At 28.3% G+C, this 24,344-nt stretch overlaps 1 protein-coding gene across 1 annotated transcript; it reads right to left on the reverse strand.

The window, feature by feature from the left end:
- Nucleotides 1-251: 251 nt before the first annotated feature.
- Sln (monocarboxylic acid transporter silnoon) lies at nucleotides 252-22,930 on the reverse strand. The gene is made up of 9 exons (XM_011501200.1): nucleotides 22,627-22,930; nucleotides 21,705-22,179; nucleotides 20,005-20,453; nucleotides 9,181-9,324; nucleotides 8,134-8,535; nucleotides 7,060-7,222; nucleotides 6,062-6,457; nucleotides 5,657-5,877; nucleotides 252-650 (listed from the first exon to the last, which is right to left on the reverse strand). Exons 2-9 carry the CDS (start codon nucleotides 21,962-21,964, stop codon nucleotides 457-459), a joined length of 2,229 nt encoding a protein of 742 aa, XP_011499502.1. The 5' UTR covers nucleotides 21,965-22,179; nucleotides 22,627-22,930; the 3' UTR covers nucleotides 252-456.
- Nucleotides 22,931-24,344: the final 1,414 nt, after the last annotated feature.

Below are 24,344 nucleotides of genomic sequence, written 5' to 3' on the forward strand. Positions count from 1 at the left end.
ATATACTTTTTGAAATTACTTTACACATTTTTCAGGCTGAGAAAATAAAATTTATGAAACTAAAGATGTATAATTATTATTATTAGATTTTCTCATTATTTAAATATTCAAGAACAACAGAATCGATGTATTGTCATTTTCATTCGTTAAAAAAGTCTTGCTCGGATAAAAAAGAATTTCGATTTTAGCATATTAATGCGTCTACACGATAAATTTACGTAATGATATTATGGTAAGTAACATATGACGTTGTATCATTACCGTGTACGTTTCAATAAATCAAGTACTTTTTTCATTCAATGATAACATTACAATACTATTTGACCTAAATAAAAGGAATCGTCTCGATGCCTTGTATTTCACTTTTTCCAAAAGCATCAACATAATTCTAGTGAATGTGCAGTAATACGAATCGTCAAAATACATCGTATGAAGTAAAATAATAGCACGCTCAACTTATTCTTTCGTAAGGGTCGATGAGTTTTTGCCCTCGGATATTTCGACCTCGGAGGCGCTCGATACTTTAATCGCTGTGCTTTTACAGGTGACGTCGTCCGGTACAAGAAGAAGTGGTAAACTACCGAGAACCATACAAGTTCCCATGAACAGGAAGCAGATGTTGTAGCTACCGGTTACGTCGCGCATGAATCCTGAAAGCATAAGCATATTTTCTCTTCCATCATTCGGACTTTCATTTTCCTTTCGAAGCAAATAAATAATCCTTAGCTTATTGATGTTTTCTGCTTTTAAGTTAATTGACAATCGCGACAATGAGGTAATAATCATGATGTACAACATTAAAATTATCCACATTTAGTCGATAGTCGATAAGCAAATAGAAAAGAACATTTTATGTAATAACTATGACAAAACTGAATGGATATTTTAATTCAATCACTGATTCATTGAATTATTATATATAAATTGAATATTATTTTAAAGCAAATTAAGTTTCGAATTATAACTGTTTACATAACATTGCATTAAATAACTTAATTTTTATTTTATTCTTTCATAATACGTTTGAATGAAAATCCCAAATATACATGCCAATATAGGAACTAATAATAATTCCCTTAAGATTTTTCAAAATATCAGTCAATATTCAATAGGAATGATTGCTTTATAAAATTCTTCTCGAGCAACATATATAAACTATATTTACAATAATATTAGTATAGAATATTATATTATAACCGATATAATACTTTACTTCACTATAAACTGATATTATATATATATATATATATATATATATATATATAATAGTTTTATAAATATTCATAATTCACTGTGTAATAGGAATATGCATTTATTTTGCTTTTATTCGGTATTTTATAAGCAGAGTTGAAATTTGATATTAGTATTGAATACTTAGTATCAAATCAAATATAATACTATGCATAAAATTTAACAAGATATTGAATTAAAATTTGTTCATTTATGATTATAATTGTCAATGTAAATTACTTCTATTTATTTTATACATAATTTAATTACATAAATATTTTTGTATAAATTTGTTTTTAATATTTTATTATTTATCGCAACTTTGTTGAAATATAAAAAAAAATCTTATTTAAATCCATAATTATTTATCGAGTAATAAAGTCATGGTAAATGATAACACTTTGGCACTATAAAAGTATTACATTATATTCCATCGTCTACATGAAAATTGCTTTAAAACATTATTATAATACTTTAATGAAAGCTCTAGCATTTGATTAGTTAATAAATTAACTTTGCTCTAATTATAAATGAACAAAAGCCACGTAAGGTGATTTATAAATAAAAAGGAAAATGGAAAACAATCGGTAAAATGAATATAGTATCATCGATGAAGACCGATAAGTCCGCTTGGGAAGGTTCGTTTAATTGATTAAAAAAATGTAATTATACTCGCAATGTCTTTTATTTTTCAATACCACTTGGCTCATTGCTAAATTGTTTTCTTATGCAGGCTGTGCTGGAAACATATATAGATCCCCCATTATATTTTCAAATTATAAAAAATCGAAAAATGAATACTGATAGATGAGAGGAAAATTCATTTTCACTTTTATCAGTAGATTAGTAAAAATCGAATATTTAACAAGTGATTTCTGACAATAATTTTTGTAATCATTTATATATATATATATATATATATATATATATATATCTTTGACAAATGTTAGCTTATTTAATTTTTTGCTTTTAATTATCGTTTTGGAAATGATAGTAGATAATGAAAATTCTAAACGTATTTATTATTTTGCTAGTACATTTGTCCAATTCATTTGTACTTGTTTGTACTTTCTACTAGAATTAAACGAATTCACATAAGAAGTTGTTATATAACAATAATTATATAACTAATTAAGCTATTGTCTATTCCAAAGTATAATTATAAAAATGTTCAACATTGCCTACAAAAAGAATTGGAATAAATTTTTAAATACTGTTTTGTTTCTTGTACATCGATAAATTATCGTTTTCAACCATTAAGTAAAACTGTAATCATTTTAATATATCTATTTTACAATTCTATTTACAATACGTAAAACTCAAAATTGTATAATGAGCGTGGAAAATAATGTAAACATGATACATAACTAACATTAGGTTCAAATTACCTGGTAAACAAATTTTATGTCAAAATGAAAATTCTGAATTTATTCTGTTATCTAATATTGTTATAAGTTTACAGTTTAATTTATATACATATATTTTCTTACATAATTCTGTTTCAGAAAATATTCGACATCTACATCTTCGTGACTATTATGCTTTATATACAAATGAGTGATAATTTTACATATTTATTCATTAACAAATTAATAACTTTGGTTAATATTCTTCAAAAGTACAGAATAAAATAGTTTACAACTACACAAATATTTAAATTTTTGGCACACACTGTGCAAGTCATTGGGATTTCCAGTTCTTATTTCAAATAAAACAAGAATTTAAAAGTCAATGTTTCAAAAAACAAACTTTATTATTTATGATCATTTGTAAAAAAAAAAAAAAATTAACTTATAATTATGTTAACTATTTATATGAGAATTATTATTTTACGATCTTCTATACCAATTATCTATTCATTCGTATTCAAAGAGCGTAAACATAATTCAGTTTTATGGATCTAATTTAAATTTCGACAAAAAATGTCTTTACCATTGATGCAATTTTGAATATTTCACATATATTGATGGCAAGATAAAATTTTGCTGTAGATTCAATTAATTTTATAATGATAGAAAATTTAAATGGTCTATACATTATATTTTAATATATTCGTTTATTTAACTTATTATATTTAAAATTATATACTGCAAATTGAATTCAAATTACACGTCTTCCTAATTGTGAATTATTGATAATGTTTTCGGTATAACGAACGTACTTTTCCACTTATACTACCTTTTTCAACAAAAGAATAATACACGAAAATGGAAAGTCTTGAAGCTCGTTGAGAAAGCTTTTTTTACACTACACTCTACTGTAGAAAGATTGCGTGCACTTCAACCTTGTCCATAACTAAAAATACCATTGGGGAGATGTTATTACTTGTAATCACGGAGCTTCATACTGTAATTGTGTGTTGCAGTTTTCATTTTTTTTTTTTTTAAGATATCATACTACATTGATGTGTCACAATATTAATTTTACTCGTGCCTGGTACTGAACAAAAGCTGCGGTTTCTTATTTGTATGTACTGCAGTGTTTTTATATTTTAAATGGTGACAGGGAATAAAGGTTTAACTAGGTATTCTATTTGCCGATAATTGCTAAATGAAAATGTTTCGTGCTGATGTGCAAATTGTTTAAGCTTGTTTTCTAAAATTTTTCAAATATTCGCAAATATAATACATATTTTATATATTAAAATGTACTCCATTTACATTATATCGCGATCTTTGCAATAAATTAAAATCCAATCAAATTAAGATTATATTTCTCAGTATACATACGTTACATAATTTAATGTATATAAAATATTATTAAAGGAAACTATCTTTTTTAAACCAAAATTTATTAATTACAATATCCAAAGAGATAAATCTACAAATTATCGTATCTTTAAATAATTTTTTAATTGACATTTTTCAAAATAAACGAACGTAAAAAGAAAATTTATAAAACACTAATGCATCAGAATTTGCAGAAATAAGTGATGATTTATTCATCATTAAAATAAATTGGTATAAATATTATTATTCATAAAATATTTATAAATTAATCATAAATTAATGCATGCACTATGCTGATAGCAGGAATAATATAAATAAACAAACGACTAATAACTAATTACTAATAATTAATTCAAGTAAAAGAGAAAATATGTATTTAAATATAATTCATTTTAATACGTTCAAAGCCTTATATAGACAGCAATTTTAATTAATTAAATTAAATTTTTTTTTAATTCAATTACATAATGGTTTATAAAAAAAAAATTAGATAAAATGTAGTTGAAAGACTTATTGTACACATTGTCCTTGAAAAATAATAATTAAAATAATTGCTTAAGATAATAAAGATATTAATATAATTTATATACCTTATGATATTAAGGATTTTTAATGTAAAAAGTAAAAAGCTTGATAATCATTTGAAATCTCTTTTTAAGATTATTGTTAACGATTAACTATTACTACTTTCAGATTATTTTTAGTAATGAAAAATAAATATATATTGCCATAATATTTTACACAATCTTTGTGGCTTTTATAATATAAAAATATAAACTTTAGTATGAAATCTGTTAAAAATATTCTAGACTATGGTTTGTTGATTGGCTGAAATTTTTTAAACATAAAAACTGGTTAGAGTTTTGAATGTGTTTTTACTAAATAATATTTATATACGTTCAATATTTACGTCATTCAAATTAAAATTATATTTAAATCAATTTAGAATGTTTTTTATTTAAATATTTCTATATACATAGTTTGTGTGTAAATGAATAATACTCTATTATTTGCTTATTTAAACATTAAATTACAATGTAAGTCTTTATGTATGTGTACATGTAAATTTTCAATAGGAAACAAAAAATATGATAAGTAAAATTTAAACAAAATTTAGATCCCAAGCTTGAAAATTATCTTTTAATTATCCGTATTATTCGAATTGAAAATTATAATATTTATAATATAAAAACAACAAATTTTAAAATAAAATAGCGGACAATTGAAGAGCATAAGTTTGTAGAACACTTAAATAATGTTTGGTAATTTAACATTGATATTTATGAATAAATTACATAATGTATTGTTCACTTTAACAAACAATGAATTTATCGATTACTGAAAATAATTGCTTAAATTATCATACTTGTAGTCGAGTACGCTTGCATCATACTTTTATGATAGTACATATAACATAAGTATATGTAGAACTTGATAACAATGGCTTAAAGAAGCGAATTATATGACTAGAAGACTTCGATTAAAAACATATTTAAGAATATATTAAACAAGGGTGGAGGTAGAATAATAAACTAGTTAATTACGGGAGTAGTAAATTTTAAAAGATATTAATGGTAAAATTGTAAGCTCTGAGCATTTCATTGTCATATTTGAATTTACTTATTTGATGCGATTTGATTTTTGGAAACGTAATATCGTCGCGCACATGGAAGTTGATCAAATTAGATGAAACTCACCGGCGAGGGGTGGAATGGAAACGGCACCAATGCTCTGGAACATTCGCACGAGTCCGTAGCTCGATGATATTTTATCGGTGCCGTATTGGTCGGCTAATAGAACGGGAACCAGAAGGAACCAGCAGCCGAGGCAGAGGCCGTACATACCGACGGAGCAGGCGAGAACGTAAAAGGAATGGGCTAATGGGATCACCAACACTGCCACTCCAGCTCCCACAATACTGAAAGCAAACGGCAGTCAATGTTCCGTATGAATTATTAGGGTGCATCAGCGGTGATTAAGAGGTTTCACGGGCGAAACAGATGTCGACGTACCGCCCTCAAATTCACACTACGCGGGTACATGAATTAGCAAGGAGAGGGAAAAGCGTACAGTGGGGGCAGATGTAGGTGGGTGTTGCGAACCTGCCGATGTATCCTTTCCGGCGATCGAAGAGCTGGAGATCGGAGAGCCAACCAAGGCCGAGTCTACCGCAGAGGTCAAAAGTTGCCGAAATGGCGACGAGGTAGCCGGCTTCGGGCTTGGTGTAACCGCGCGCGTGCACATAAGCCGGCAGATAGTAGAGCATGTAGGGGCTGCCGGTCGACATCAGGGTCACCGAGAGGCACATCATGATGAAGCGCGGCTCCCGCAGCAGCCCGAGCTCGATGTAACGGGTGATGAAGCGCTGGGCGAGAGACTCCTTGGAGGCCGACTGGTCGGCCGTCGTCATCGAGATCGGTGGCTCGGGTTGCGCTTGGCTCTCGGTATAGCTGTCGCGTACCCCAGGGCAGACCGCCAGGGCCGATGATCTGAGAGACCTGTGACCACGAGCGCGATCGTCAATATTACTCTAGAGATAATTTTGGCGAATCGCTCGACCACCTCGCCTCCATTAATTGTCCTTTAATTGGCTTGGCGCGGAGCTTTATTATTTCCCAATAGAAATTGAAATTCGATGATATATATTAATAACACGTGAACAATAAGTCCGAGGAATGCTTTCGTATCTTAAAGTCGAGCGATTAAGTGGCCGAGAAAAATATTAAGCTAAGGGTTTGACATTCGAGCGCACATTCGAGCCCTCATCAACTGCTATAACGTGCGCCTGCATTGCAGAGGTGCTGGATTATTTTCTCTTTCGACTCAACTGACTCTTTCGACTGGATCAATTTAATCGATTAATAGTTATCGATAAATCATTATCCATACAGCTATTGTAAACATCAATCGATATTCTAGGTCCGACGGTAGACTATGTAGCAAATTCGCGTAATTAACATTTACATAGGAATTATCTTATTTCCTAAGAACGTCGCCGATGCCGATTATTTGTACGCGAGCTTAATGAAATAATCTATAGTATATAAAATAGCGGGATAATATGTTGTTGAATTAAGCAGCGATGAAAATGAAAGGAGACCTTTGTGATGAGCGGGATTTGTAGAAGCAAGTTGAATCGGTTGACAAGTCCTCAACGCTGTGTAATATACTCGAGCTGCGTATCTTTGAAATTGGCTTTGTACTCAGTCCCTCTCCCATAATGTCCTTTTCCTCTTCGCTATCTGTCAGTTCGATCGCTAAGCCTGAAATCGAATCGAATGGATTTATGCCTACGATAATTATTAAGGATATTTTAAGAAATTTAAAATTGCATTCAAATTTATTATCAGTACATCAACGCATGCACATTGCCTTTAATGTCAACAATTGTTACATAAATATTTATATGATTTTCTCTCTTTTCTTTTCCTGCTTTTTTTACGACTTTAATATATTCTGACAATTTATATACTCATATTCATGTCCATTAATACGCAATGAATTAATTACTCGAAATATCGTCAATTTTCATTGACCATTTTTCTTTTTTGAAAAACAGTACGTGCGTACACTCGGTCATGAATAATTTCGAAAATCACAAATATAAATTCAATTTCAAATTTTTCTCTCTTAACTTCACCCTATAAGATTCTGTAGATTAAAGGTTATAAAAAATACTTTTAAATTATTGAAATGTACGATGAGAACAATAGTATGACCTTATTGTTTTTCGCGTAAATGTTTGTCATACTTACATACGTAAAAAGTTGTATGCACAATACGACGAAGCGAACAATCTTTATAACTTACTTGGCCAATAATATAAACGACTTTCCATCTTCCAAACCGAAGATCAATTAATAATAAATATCGTATTTCCAATTATTGTGCGTCATGGCCACAAAATTGTCAAGCTCAGCGAATTTAAATCAATCACGTAAAACGGCTCCCCGTAATTAAGAAATGACCGTCACTCATTCATCGCCAAAAAATAATCTTCGAGTCAATTCGCTTGAGTTGGGTTGCAGAGTAGCGCTCGCCACCGCTCCTTGTGGAACGCGATCACGGAATAAAAATAATAGCGACCGAGTACGGAGAGTCACCCAAATCCGCGGACGACTTTCAAATGCCAAAGCTCCCCAGACGATGAGAATTAAGGACGCACCATTGACACGGACGTTCTGGTGGAAGAGCTCGTTGAGCATGTTGTTCTTGGCAATCTGGTCGTGGGCGAAGAGCATCTCGAGCTTCTGCCTGTTGGTAGGGGCGGACACGGGTTCCCTGGGATTCTCCTTCGAGCCGGATTCCGCGTCCAACATCGCCTCCAGGGCGTAGTTTTGCTCGAGGGGCCGGTAGAGGCTCGCGCTCACGCATACATGGAGCATGCAGCCGCCGAGGATGAGAAAGGTGCCGTGGAATCCGAAACTCGCCACAAGGTACTCGATCAGCATGGGGAAGACGATGCTGCCGGCGGCGGTGCCGGACACGCAGATCCCATTGGCCAGGGCCCGATGCTTGTCGAAGTATTGCGACACGAGGATGATGCCCGGCGTTGTCGACAGTCCTCCGCCGATTCCTTTTTTTTTTTTTTTTTACGTCAGAATCTTTTGTTGGAAGTGATATTTAACTTTGCCGCTTCTGCGGCCTCTTTCGCGCCCTAACTCGCGTCTCCACGTTGTCGCATTATCTTATATTTTACTTGTTTGTGCGACTACGGGGTCAGAAATGTTCGAGATCACGCGTCTATTTGATCATCCTACATACTCGTGTACATTTTCAATACATGTGATTTTCAATTCCATTTGATTAATTGTAAATAAAAATATTTTGTTTAATTTTGCAGTATAAAATTTAAACCAAAATGAACATGTTTTTTCCTTCAATTTTTTTAATGTAAAACTATTTACGACTGAAATTCTTAAACGTTATATTATTCCGATGATAAAACAATTATTTCATCTACGTAATAATTTACATTTTAAATTCTTATTTTAAAATATCACGAGTACCATTAAAACATATTCGTACTTATATTCATTGCAATTGTCAGTTTCGTTAATTTGGTTTTATTGAATTTGCTGAATATTTATACGAGACACATAAGTGTCTAATGTAATTTTGAGCGAATTAAGAGCATAAAATAATATAATAATTTAATAAGCTGAGTAATGTGTTGTAATAAACTATGGAGTGGTATTATTATAATCATTATTGGACTTACCAGTCAGAACACCGAAAGTAAAGAAAAGGTGGATCAGGCTTGTAGCAAAGTAACTAATAATCAAACCCAAAGAGCAAAAAAGACCACCAACAAAGACAACAACTCTGCAGCTGTATTTCTGACATAACATACTTGTTATAGGAGCTGAAATCGAAGAGCATTCAAACTTGAATTATAATCACAGTATTTGGATATCATATTTATTTGTACTTAAAAAGGTGTTTAGCAGACTATTATGATTATTATTTTATTCATATTAAACCAATCGACATAAGAGTGAAAAATCCGTAAATCTCATTTAATTAATTTACTCATAGCTTTATGTATTTGGGTAATTTAAATAACGAGTTAGTAATTAGAATTATAGATGGTTATGTCATGTAGTATATGAAAAATCGTGTTACTTCTTTTTTTTCTTGCTTTGAAAATGTTTAAATATTTTATTTGATTAATTTTCTTATTATTATTATGATTCGTTAAAAATACGTAATAGTAAGATTGAAATGAAAAAATGTTAAATTGCATTTAAATTTTAACAAGATCATCTTTTTTATAAAAAAAAAGTATTCGTTAAACAATTATTTCAAACAGAGAAAATGATAATAAAATACAGATGCTTCTCTGTACTTAGATAAATAATGCAAATTAAAATTTATTATTAAAAGATTTAAAATACATTGCAAAGAATTTCAAACAATTTGGAAATCAATTGAAAATACAATTAATTTTTATTTTCCTCAAGTTACTGCTGTACCATAGTTTCTGTACTTTTACAAATTTTTTCATACTTTAAAAACATGTAGATTTGTGCTAATCGTTAAAATATATTTAGTTCCAAATTCGATAATAATATCGGTAAAAACATATATTTTTAAACATTATCTATAGTGTTTAATAAAATTTTTCTATAATAAATACAATAATAAATGTAAAGTATAGTTCTAATTTACTTTAATAATTTTTAAATTTTATTACAATTTTCGCAGAAGTGAAATTTTTTTTCGCACAAGTGAAAAAATAACTTTCTATAAGAATCGAAAAATTAATTAATGTATTTATTAGCGCTTCATTTATGGCCTTACTCCTTTTTTATTGAAAAAGTTACTTTCTGCCGCTGACATTAGCCGACGTCCGATTCTTAAGGTACTTTAACCCCTTGTTTGAGCAGCTTATGCACGCGTACAATATCTAGCGCTGACATAATTAAATTTTACACGAATATAACTAGAATAAACGTGTATTTATGCGCGTATACTTGCCAGTCCATATATATATATATATATATATATATATATATATATGTTAGGAAGGATGAACAAGAATATATGCGCGTGGATATTAATAAAGTCTTTATTATTGATTTAATCAATATTAAAACGCTCTGACACTTGTTGGATTTCTCGGCTAAGTATATTAAGATATTTCACTCCTTATTTTACAATTCTTTTCATCAATCCTTAATGTATTTTTATTTTATCTCTAATAACTTATATTGCATTTTATGTAGTAAATTTATATTTTTCAAGCTAAAGGTTATGCAATTCACAAGATTGACTGTTATAATTATATAATTAATCACATATTTTAAAAGTGTGGTATGATACTTTTAATATATTGTCTTGGTATATAAATTTTCTTTGATATTATGCAATAACAGTATGCAACAAAAATTTATGTATTTGTTGAAAGGTAGTATTTGCCGATTAAAATAATGTTATTGTTAATATTATAAATTCATTCATTCATTTGTGCAAAATTCTTAAAATAACAAGTATAAAGATATTAATGCATTGTAAATTACAAATATTGAGTTAAACCCAACAGAACACATTTTTTTTTTTAATGTATTGATGTTAGAATTTAATTTCACTACATTTATGAAATATTTATCAATAATAATTGCAATTAAATAACGTATATCATATTATCATGTAAATATCATAGATATTAATCCACCTTAGAAATATTTTTACTTCCTATTATTATTCTTACTTTCATTTATGAAAAAGACTCAATATAAAATAATAATTAAACAATGATAAAACTTTTCATTTTATTTAAAGAAATATGATATAGAGAAATATTTAATCTACTACATAACGTTTTATCAACATTTATTTCAAAGATAGAAAACGATATTGATTTGAAATTTATTTACATAAAACATTAATTGAATTAAATTTTGTACTTATATTGTTTTATTTATAGCAGTATAAATTCCAGCATTTACACTTCGAAAATAATAGCGTATTCTGATAAGCATCTGTCAATACGTTATTAAATAAAACTTCTGTGACTAATTACAAAATTATTATTTGTGCACGATTATATATTTTTCATTTTACATCAAATCATATGTAAAATTTTTATGAATATATTACTATTATTATTATAAAATCATCTTTAAATTAAAATTTAATTGTACATTAAATATCAGATTTAGATAAATTTAACAAACTGAAATATAATTGAAAAATTAAAAGTATATAATAAAGTAAAAATAAATTCTCGCGTTAAAACATTAAAGGTTATTTTTCATAACCCTTAGCAAGGTAATCCCAATAACTATGCTCCAAGCGAAATCAATATATGTCTAATAACAGCTTTCTATTGTAAAATAATCTATTAAAATTTTAATTTATTATCGGTTCTATCTATCACGAAAATTTATAAAGTTTGTTTTACTCTTGCAAATTATATCCAGTATATATGTGTTCGTATACTTTTTTAATTTAATGAAATATATAAACGGGGTAAAATAATCATACAACTAAAAGGTATTTTGACCTTTAACTGATTAATCCTTTAAAAGCATAGATAACAAATTATTATTTATTTTGGAATTAAATATTTAGTAATATTAACATAGTTTTTCATGATTAAAGATTTTATAGCAACTCAATTTAGCCACTTATTACATACAAAATATAAGAAGAATAGTAAATGAAATGAATCTAAATTCAAATATCGAGCATCTATAGTTTGTTAATGCAAATCTATTTTTCACAATATCTTTAAAAATATTTTTTCCATTTTAAATTATTTACATATACCATTTTAACTTTTTTTTCTATGAATATTCTTTTTTCGTCGTATGATGTTATCTCAAAAATGAATGTCAAGTATTCCTGAAACAATTTTTCTTCTTTACTTTTATTCAGAATTTGATAATTTCAGAATAATATTGAACATTCAACATATACCATTGAAGCAAAAGCAAATTTATTGAATATTCTAACATATTTGAAGATAAAACGAGAACAGTAAAAGAATTCTCTTCTAAGGTTTTGTATCTTATAATGAAATAACATTCTACACTAATACAAAAAAGAACTTCAAATACAAGTTTTTAATAAGTTTCAGGTATTTTTAAATTATTTGTTATTAAAATGATAACAATCGTTCATAATAAATTTTTTATTGCTAGCTGAATAAATTAGTTCATTAGTATATTACAATGATATCTTTAATTTATTAATATAAAATCATATCATAAATTCAAAGTAGATTTATTGTAATATTTTAAAATACGTACATTAGTAAATACCATACAAAATAAAATTGATAATATTTTTTCATTTTATGTAGTTATACGTATATAACATTAATTAAAATTTTATATTACAATATAAAAAATATAAGAAAATTTAAGAAAAATGAATATAGACGCTTTTATAAATACTAATGGTAATAATAGTAATAATAATAATATTAAATTATTAATTTGAAACTTCGTGTAAGACTTGTAGAAATCAATCATTTTTCGGTCTATAAGTACTTATTTATATTTGAACAAATTCACAAATTGACTCAATTTTTTCATATCTACATGATATTTTATAAACTCATCATTATCATATATTATTTTAAGAAGATAAAAGGGTAATAATAGTCTTTTCATCCATTTTCAAATTATAGAGTTTATAAAAATTGATGTATTTCAGAAAATCGTTGAATTATTTTTTTTTTTACTATTAAGAAAATTATATTTTAAATATAATGTGAAAAATATTTCTTAAAATATATGTACAAACTTACTTTGAAATTAAATGTTTAAATTAAATAGACTTTATACTAATTCCACTCATAATATAAAAAATTCATTTTATCTTTAATATTTTTAAAATTTTAAAAACATTATTTATTTCGCATACATTTTACTTTTAAACTCTTTATTATATTTTCTAATAAAATTACATATTTCAAATTTATGTATTACTTTAACTTTTATTTCCCGTATTATATTTAAAAATAATAAAATACTTAGACATAAATTAAATAATGTTACCAATTTATACATTCGGAAATACAAAAAAAATTAAAAGTCCTTTAATAAAATTATTCCATAAGAAATATTGGAAACAATAAATATCAATTAACCACTTAATTAATAGTATGATTATGTTTATGTTTATGTTACTATTTTTGCTTATCTATCTATTTTTTTTTTAATTTTATTGCAAATATTATTTAATGTATTAAAATAAACCTCGACCTTGACCTCATCCTATGACTAAGACTATCACGAGTGAGTGTCCTTCTGATTAGTTGGTTAATTTAAGAAATTTTCATTTAAATTGAGTGATATGTGGAGAACCACAGCTACTTATAATTAATGTTTTCTCCTACTGGACGGGCAGCTACAAAAAAAGATCAAAGGCAAGCTAGAAAAAATTGAAAATATAAAAGTACTTTTTCATGAAAGTTTTCCAAACATTATTACGTGGAATATTCATTTTATTCATAATATTGATGTTAATTTTATATTCTGATCATAATTTTTAGTTTATGTTAATAATTCAACTCTATGATTTATAAAAAAAAAACTATTAAATACGCTAATTAACACAGTTAAACATTTTTAATAATTATATCTTTTCTTTATTGTTCAATAATTATATATGAGCAGAAAAAAAAATATTGTTTTCATAAAATTATAGACATAATAATAATGAATTACATTCATTTTTATAAAATTTTTATTTAAAAAATCTCATTAAATTATAATAATTTACGATAAATTACGTGTTATGATGATCAGTAATACTTTAGATGATGTGTAAATTATACTTCGAGTTGACAAATGTTAATAAAAAATTAAAGTTAAATTTATTGACGATTGAAATCGGAGTTACATCTTCAATCATTGATTATTGATTGAGTTCATTAGGTAGAATGTGTCAATAGATATTGACATGATAAGTATGTTCTTAAGATTATTACAATATATATAAAAAAGTATCTAATATAATTATAAATAAAATGATATGAAAAGTACGTCATATTCTTATATTACTTATATATTAGATGAAAAAATTATATGAAAATTCTTGATAAGAATATTCATGCAAAATCAAAAGTCAAAAATACTTATAACTATTGTCTAATACGACATTCTATTTATTGATTTCTTAATATGAAAAGTAAGCAATAATCGGAAAACCTTAATTAAATTATACTTATAATAAAAAATTTGACTATTATTGTATTGAATATAATTTTTTGTTAAATAAAAGATTATAAATATATATAAAGATATTTAGAAAACATTATATAACCAAATAATTTTATAATACGATTAATACGATTTATAAATAATAATTTCAAGTTCATAATATTAATAAATGCTAATAGTTTAATTTAATATAAATTGTTATTAAAAGTAATTTGATAACTTGTATTATCAAATCAATTTTCTATAATCTCAAAAGTTGGTATTTATGTACTTAAGAAAAAATGTTATTCACAAATAGAATGAATACATTTGGTTTTTATGATAATTTGTCGAATACTTGATATATTTTAATTTATATAATATTTGATCATTCGTGCAGCTCATAAATTTGTAATTGTATCATAATGGTTAATGAATACTATTTTTCATTATCAATTTTGGTTTTTAAATGATAATTTACATATGTAATTGGAGATGTTGAAGATGTTATTATACAAATATTACACTCAATTTTAAATATATTGATTGATTCCTCTCTTTAGTATTCATTTTTTTTTATACTTGACAATAAAATATATGTGTATCAAAACATTAAAAATAAAATGTTCTAAATGAAATTTGTCCAAGCTTATACATAGATTTTTCTTTATTGTATTTATAATGTTTGCTATTAATATTAAAAATTATTTAAAATCATATTATCAATTTAGCAATCCATTTTTTTAAAGGTCCTTGCCTTTTAATAACTTTATTTTAAAAACTTCAAGTTTTATTTTTCAGTACTTTAAATTTTGAGAAAATAATTATTTTTTTTTTTACATACACTTTTGTGAATTGAATCACTGTATGTGGAAAAATATGGTAAAAAATTTGCATTTTAAGATAAATTTTAAGATAAATGGTCATATTTGACATTCGATACTGTGTACTAATCATTTTTAGATTACCTATATTTAATTTATTGTATATCACTGATACTAAAAGAAGCTAACGACAAGAATGCAAAAAGTATATATTTTGAATTTATTGAATACTTTCAAACTATTTTCGCATTAGCGCTGATAAATTACGTAGACGTAATAATCTTAGCTCGTGCGTAACGATAATAAAATATCTCTAATATATAAGAAGGCCATCCCCGATTTTCATCAAAAACCGTTTTAACGACAATAAGAAATGATTAAAAGTGCCCGAGAGAATAAAAAGCATCGAATAATAGATAAAATTGAAATACGGAGAATAAAATGGGGAAAGAAACAGCCTTGAAAATAGAAAACGGAAGGGTGTATATGTAATTGCAATTGGTGGCGAAGACGATATCCCAAGGAAGAAAATCACTGCGGAAAACTTGTCTAACTCTGTGACGTGTCAAGGACAAAAACGAGACAAGCATTCAACGAGAAACAGGGCCAGGGGGTAAAATGGGACGCCCCCCTTTTTATTCCAAATTGACACTTGTCGCGCAAATGCAGACCTTCGCTTGCCAAATGGGTGCGCCGGACTGTTTTATTCCAACTTTGTTACGTATTCTTACATCGCTTAGAGACGAGACCAATGCTACTCTGCTATCTTTATTTAAATAAAGTATCTAAAGGAATTCTTTCGATAGGTACAAATGAAAGTGTGAACTTAAACACGCGTCATTTCCTTGAATGATCATGTAAACAATTTATAATCTACATGAAGAATGTAGAATTTATAAATTCTGAATTATGCCGAAAGATTAATAAAATATATTACTGCATTTTTAAACATTTTTCATGTCAGAACTGTATTGTTTAATGAAAAAGATGAAATTTTCACGAAATCAAAATATGAGCTTGAAAGGCTCGATTAATACTCTTATCAAAGAACTAATCGTAAGAACACAGCAAATTGAAAGAAAATAAGTAATTGAAAAACCTTACAGAAAGTACAACCTGCTCGTGCGTCACTTTAGATTTTTTCAACGGAAAATTCACGGACCAAATACCATAGACTAAAATTACTCGAAGTAATAATTTATATTCCAATAATAACTTAACATTAGGAGCTAAACTTCAGCTTCGTAAATGTCATTACCTTAAAAATACTATAAAATCTGCTGCAACATCTAAATGAATAGCGCTCTTAACAAAATAAGTAATTTGAGTTGTGTAACTAAAAGGAAATTATTTCCCGCTACCTTTAGCCTCCTGAAAATTTATGCAATGCACTTGGCGAGTACGTACTGCGCAATAACTTTGTGCCAACATAAAAGGTAGATCAATAAAAGTCTAATAATTACGGTACATTCACCTTCGAAAGAAACGAGATCGAGAGTTAAAGCCTTATCACGCCTCCTGTTCGCCCTTACACTTGCACGCAGAAAAGCGAAAGTCGGGAGAGTCATTTATACATTATTCGTTTCGTCAAATCGATTTCGATCATCGATTTTGTTTAGCGAAGCCTATCATTCCAATGCTACTTTACTCGTTTCATGCGCCCAGAATAATTTCGATCGGGACTCTAAGGTAGAAAAATGTTGACTTTGCATCGACAGTTTTAATACTTTCGAATTGCCAACTGAAACACAACCGATGCTTTTTCTCCTTCGAGTCTATTCTTACATTTCTTTATCTTCGTTGGGAGATTGTAGTTTTAATAGTCGCAGGTGAAGACGGTTTCGAAGGATTAAATTTTCTTCGGATAATGGAGGTAGTAATCATCTAACTCACAAGGCTAATTCTACATCAAATATATAATAAATTTTCTATATCACTTATAATTCATTTCAGATATATACTAATGACATATAATAATCGTCATTAGTATGCAATTCATTAGCAGCTAACTGAATATTATAAGGGAATTAATTGAATTTTAATAAGGCTGATTAACATTCAAAAGCTAATTCTCGAAGTTTGAAATGTAAAATTATGAAATTTAAGTATTTATTTATCGTGTACGTTATTAACAAATTAGCACTTCAAAATTTAAAATAGCTGAAACAAGAAAGCAGAATATTAATCACACACGCGCCTACACGAAGACGTTAAATTAAAAAATTATCACCAAATGTAAACTTAAAATTAATTTTTTTCAATACACTGATCCATAAACTTGTAAATTAATGTTTAACGTCAACTAAATAATATGACATTATAAACACGAATGGACAAACGCCTTAAATAATTCTATTTATTAGTTTTACAAATTTCATTGCAAATTTAATCGTTTAACTGCACGGATTAAAATTCGCACAGTTAGTATTAAATTTTACATATTGATAAAACCCGATAGCTCTTCTCTTTTTTTTAGAGAATTAATTTACGAAACACTAAATATTTAACTTAAATTTAAAAACTTAACCGAAATTACTTAAATCTTATTTATTTTTGAAAGTCATTATGGTCCTCCCATTCAATAAAGAAAATAACGTATATTTACTTTGCCATATTAATTTCAAGAAACAATAGTATTAATAATAATTGCTTTGACAGTGGTAAGTTGTAATTTCAAAATTTTCCAAAATTTTGTATATTTAAAAGTAATGCCATAAATGCATATTTGTAAAATGAAAATCAAATAATAAAAAGTTTATTTACTCAAAATAAAAATCGTGAAATTATTAGATTTTCGTTTATTTAATGTCTATGAATACTCTTTTTTTTAACAACAACATTTCAAATTTATTTTTCAAAATAAATTTATACTTCAAACAATTAGAGTTTTTCTTATGAGATTAAAAGTATTCTCGGTAATAAATCATTTCAATATATTTGGATTAAATAAATTTTAATCCAATTGCAGTTGATTTTAATTTTCACTATTGATTGAAAATTATTATGATACAAATAATATAGTAATATTAAATAATCGTATTAAAATGAAATAAAAAGTATTAATGAAACTAATAGCATTTGTCATTGGTTGTAATAAATTACATTTTAGAATGTTCGGCAAATGTAAATAATAAATGTACTATAAAAAAAAAAATATATATATATATATATATATACATTCGTTTAACAAGTAATTCCAAACTATTTGAAAAGTAGTGAATGCAATACAAATATTATTATATTGATAAAATATAATAGAAATAATAGATATAATAACGATTCAATAACATAAGTTAACAATAATTGGTTAAAAATATAATACATAAAATTTTAATTGAATTGATATATTTTCGTACACTTAATAAAAGAAAAAAAAACAAGTGTAAATGAGAATAAATCAAATATTCATAATTCAAAATAAAAGTGAAATTTACTTATAATATATAGATATAATTCTATTAGCGTAATCGTAATAATATTTCGATACAAACTACTACTTCTTCTAAAAGAGTTAAAAAAAATTTATCATCGTCCACTGTACCTTATATAACACATCATATATTTTAATATTTTCAAGAAATAACGTTTTATTGCTTAATTGTACTCGTCAATTACTATTTGCGTTTTATAAGCTATTAATTGTTAGCTCTAACGATCCTCATTACGAATTATGAATATCTCTCTTCCTGTATATGAGAAGCGCCGCTACATATTTGTATTATCAATCGGAAATGTGTTGGGCCAGAGACAATATACGTTGAAGAGCCCTTCGCGATATAATATTGTAGAGCAGTCGCGTAGCATCGATTCTGCCTTTCTTTTTCTTTTTTTACCACGCAATAACAAAGTTTTATCATTAAACTTTATACAAAATTGCACAGTGAATTTATATCGAGTAATCATGCACGAGTAAAATATTGGTTACAAATTTTATGCTGCGTTTGGATCTAATAGCGATAAGACTTTTTTAAGTTTGCAAGCAAAATATTAACGATATATTAATCCTTAATATATATGATTATCAACTAAAATTCGATAAAAATGCCTGACTCCTCGCTTCTAAGATTGACTGTAGAATTATAGAAAACGTTAAAAAGTTGATTGCCTAAATCTTAATATTATTGTACCGAGTAACGGAAAGAGAGTTACGGAATTTTTTTATTTTATTCCTATGACGTTAGATTGATGATAATCAGATGCTTCGTGTATTGAAAAATATAGAAGTCGAACAAGGAAAATTACACCCGTTGAATACAATATTTTCAAGGTTATTTATAATTATCTATATTTCAGCACAATCCCCTCTATACATGGACAATATTATTGTTATCATTTATTAATTATATACAAGTCAGTATTCGCAATGTTTGCTGATGTTAATTACGATTAAATATCAATTTAGATAGACCGAGTAAATTTTTCACGAAATTAAAAATTATATCAATTATTATTAGGCATCAATGGCTGTACGATCAGTAGGGAATCGTGAAGCTTGAAATATCGCAAACCCGTAATAATAAGATTATCGCTGACGCGTTTAAGGATGGAAGACATCGTCGGACTTACCCAAAGCCAAGCAAAGACAGGCAAGTATCGCCGGTATCCAGGATGCGACGGAAGCCGAGGAGTCGTTGAACCTCTCCATAACCTCGACGTATAATACCCCATAGGACTTCACGAGGCCCGCCACCCAAAACTGCACGAAAAAGGCCCCGAAGACCACGACCCAGCCGTAGCCCCCGTCAAGGGGCTCGAAGGTGATTTTCCTGAGTCTGCGTCGTCGCCTCCTCGCCTCCTCTCTCTTGGCCTTCTTAGCTTTCTTCTTGGTTAACCTGCAGCTGACGCCGGTACGTTTACCAAGCTCACGCGATTTGGCGATCAGTGGTCGAGCCGTGAGTGAGGAGATCGTCAGGAGATTGTCGTTGTCTTCATCCTCCAATGTCTCGGGTGGGCTCAGATGCGGCGGAACAATCGGCGTCGACGTTGCCGTCGCCTGCACGACCAACGATGCTGGCCTGTAATCATGATAATGGCTGCCGGGAGCTTTAGTGGGTCGCGTGGTGTTATGGGAAAATTGGCCGAAGCCATAATACTGCGTATTCACTTTTAAGAACTCGTCGTCGCATTTAAAGTTATGGACAAACCAAACGAAAAGACAAAAAAAAAAAAAAAAAAAAAAAAAAAAAAAAAAAAATAAATACCCAGATAAAGCTAAATGTAAAGACTTGGATTCGTATAAATGATTATTCTTCTATTTGTTCTACGATTGTTTTACGTATCTAAATTAAGCTAAATATTCAATGTACTTGCATACATTTCTTTCAAAGTATCGCATATGCTAGGAAATTACGAAAACCGAGTTAAAATATGATTTTACATTTTGAAAGTACCCAACCGATGTAGGACGATAAAATTTCACCAAACTTCCGAAATAAAATGTCAAGCTACATTTAATTAAAAGTTACAAGGTTTTGTAAATAAATGAAAGAATTTTTTTTTTCACCGGGCATTGCAAAACAACAATTTCCAATTATTGTGTAATGAAACAACCTTCGTAATCACTTCTCTTCTCTCTCTCTATCACTCTCTCTCTCTCTCTCTCCCTCTCTCTCTCTCTCTCTTCTGTGTATGCGCGCGCGTGTTTATTTCATATAGTTTATTAGGCAAAAGTTATTTTAGCCTTTGAATTATGTATTGTAATTTTAAGCATTGTAAATTTGTACGAAATATACATTATTGGTTAAGAATTGCAAAAATACTGCGTTTTAATGTTATTATTATGTGTCCTGTAGGTAAAGAGTTTATATACATTTTTATAATTTAAGCAATGAATCATTGATTGAATTATATTTTAAATGCTCATTTGTGAAAATTCCAATATTTTCCTCTTGCCAGGCTTTAATTCCAAGACTTAATAAACTAACGTCGCTTTTAATAATATTTTATTAGATCCGGCATATCGCATGACAATGTCTTCATATTCGAATTATCATTCTGAAATTAATTTTTTTTTGTACTTTCTCTTCTTCATCTTCTTCATAATAATAACAATACTGCAGATTTTACTAACCAACTCTTTAAGCACCAATTTTGTCCTTGCGATGGCTCTTAAAGCCATAAAGGGTCATCTAAGTCAACCAAGAACGCCATTAATTTCCAATAATAGGAAGAGGGCTTCTCCTTGGGAATTGGCAATTGCGTTCGCAGCAAGTCGAAATTTAATTTGAAAATACACTTAACCTTGTGATAATAAATTGTAGTATTACCCGGTTGGTGAGTTGGAGCCACCGTTACACACGTCGTACACGGGTGCCGAATGTATGGAAAAGAGCGATCCCAGCTGGTTGTGATGCTGGTTCATATTCTCGTCGATGATGGCCGGTCCGACCATCTCCTGTGACGACGTCGTGACGATCGGCGACAGGACCGTGTCGCCGATCGAGCGGCTGCAGCCGTGGCGATCCTCCAAAGTCTGATTGAGCTGCTGCTGGTTATGATGAAGGCTCCACTCGCGTGGTAGCGACATGACGTAGCGTCCGGGTCAGCCTCGCTGGTACTGCACTTACTACTCGCAGAGCATCCGGCGCGAGAACCGGGATACATTGGACTGTCTGCGTGGGTGCCTTGGGCAGCTACTTCACGAGATATATGTGTATGTGGAGGATAGGTGGAGTATCCTTCGCGACCCTCGCGATTGTGCGCGATGATGGTCCTTGGCAGAAGCTGTCGTGGCTCTACTTGCTTGAGCGAATAGAAAGACAAACAAACCATAGGGCATTTTTTTTACGAGTGTATAGAAAAATCTTGGTTTTTGTGCTTTAGAATGACTACAATACCGATAGATAAGCTATCGACTATTGCAGACTAATATTATATTAATCATTTTTCCACTGCATTCAATGCAATATATTGTTTTTTTTTTATTATGCATTCGTATTTTGATATTTAAAAGTTAAAAGTAGAACTACAAAGTACACACTTGCAAAAAATCTTTCGCTTTAAAGGATCCCCAAACATATAATTATATGTAGAGGTCTACTCTTAAATTTCATATTATTTTGATATGGTATGATTATTTAATTTGAATTTTTAGTTGGCTAATTTCTATACTATTTGGCCAAACTGAAACAGCACGGTTCATTGATTATTAAAACCTATTTTAAATTTACGTGTATTATAATGTCGAACCTGAGCCAGTCTGTGTTACTATAGACAATCCTTGCGGTCGACGATCCCTCTAAATCGAGGGATTGTCAGGAAATGCAAAATTTGCACTCTTGATTTCGTCAACCCGTTATCAATGCCAGTTGCAAATTCTCTCCGATGGTCCTTTAGTTTGAACTAGGCTACGTGCACGACCTGAAACTGTCTAAAATATTCCTCCGTCGGTAATTTAACCTTTAAAGCTGTGTTATATGTTCTGTATTATTGTTGAGAGCATGCGAGACTTGGGGATATAAATATTCGTAGCATATATTTTTGTTTTTAAGCAAATGGGGCTTTCCTCCTCGACATCAATAGAAAATTAAAATTATGGAAATGAAATAATGGAATTATGAGAGTAATAGAGAATAAATAATGTTGTTGATTTCTTATTTTATCCAGATTTTATGCAAGAATTGTAAAATAAAAGATTTGCGCAGACAAATGCTTGGCACGATATCTTAAAAATTAATAATTATCAGCTTTAATATTTTCCTTATTAATAATAACAACTTTCATACATCATTTAATTATTATGACTGATTTATTTTTAATAGTCGTATCTTAAAATTACTTAATCCCAATATAAAATTAATAAAGATGTATGAATTATTGAAATTCAAACAATAAATATAACAATAAAAACAACAAATAAAACTTTATTATATTGAAAATATTATTTAAACTATATATCATTAAAATAAATTTTTGCATCATTACTATTTTATAAATAGCTCAAGCATAAATAGGCTTTAAATGGCCGATATTTCATAAATATAGAGTTTAATTATAAAATATACTTAAATTTTTATAACGCCATGATTAATTTTATTTTTCCTTATACTTAATTACTCTTAACTGAATCAAATTTACTATCCGATTTAATATTTATGTTTAAAAAATATATAATTAAATCTTTTTTCCTTTAATATTTTACACTATACTGTTTATAATCAAACTAAAATGTTATGTCTTACGTATCGAAGCTCAAAATATCAAGTATTAATAATTCAAAAGTATAAATATAAAAGATATTGTTACATTATGAGCGATAACATTAATTTAACAGAATTTAAAACGTCCACGAGCATTCATGTGATCGTATGCTTAGGACATTATTTTAAACATAATATATTTTTTAAAGATAGTACATTTTAAATAAATAATATATTAAAATAAAACATTCCAAGAATGTATAGAAGAGTTTCTAAATCTATTTATCGCCTAAAAGACCTTCGCATTCATAAATAATCCTCGGATAGTTTAGCCATGACTTTATTACCAAAGATTTAAATGCAATCTAAATGAAAACGTATGATTCATTTGCATACACTTCACTAATATATTTTCTTCGATGATACGTAAGCAAACAATATAACCTAACAGAATATGGTTATAAAGGCTCCAGTAAGCCCCGATAAATTGTATTTTTTATACAAAATGACAGTGAATTATTTAAGTTTACAAATCTAACAAAAAGACATTGAATGTTTATAAAAATATTAAAGAATATCATCTTTGTATATACTCTGAAGAAGCCTGAAGCATGTACGATGCTTACGAACTCGACAATTAACATAATTACACTAATAAAAATATCAACACTGAACAAACCAAATTGAACTACGAAAATTTAACAGCTGCGAAGCACGAAATTACCCTTCAAGTAGAGTGATTCAACGTCCAGACCTCGATCAATGTTA

This window comes from Ceratosolen solmsi, unplaced genomic scaffold (genome assembly GCF_000503995.2).
Source record: "Ceratosolen solmsi marchali unplaced genomic scaffold, CerSol_1.0 scaffold57, whole genome shotgun sequence".
Taxonomy (NCBI): Eukaryota; Metazoa; Arthropoda; class Insecta; order Hymenoptera; family Agaonidae; genus Ceratosolen; species Ceratosolen solmsi.

Excerpts from the sequence above, each read along its gene's own strand:
- Sln (XM_011501200.1), bottom strand. The coding sequence starts at position 21,964 with ATGTCGCTACCACGCGAGTGGAGCCTTCATCATAACCAGCAGCAGCTC. Across the intron at positions 20,454-21,704 it reads GGCTCCAACTCACCAACCGG|GCCAGCATCGTTGGTCGTGC; the intron begins GTAATACTACAA and ends TCATGATTACAG. Across the intron at positions 8,536-9,180 it reads TACTTTCGGTGTTCTGACTG|GAATCGGCGGAGGACTGTCG; the intron begins GTAAGTCCAATA and ends AAAAAAAAAAAG.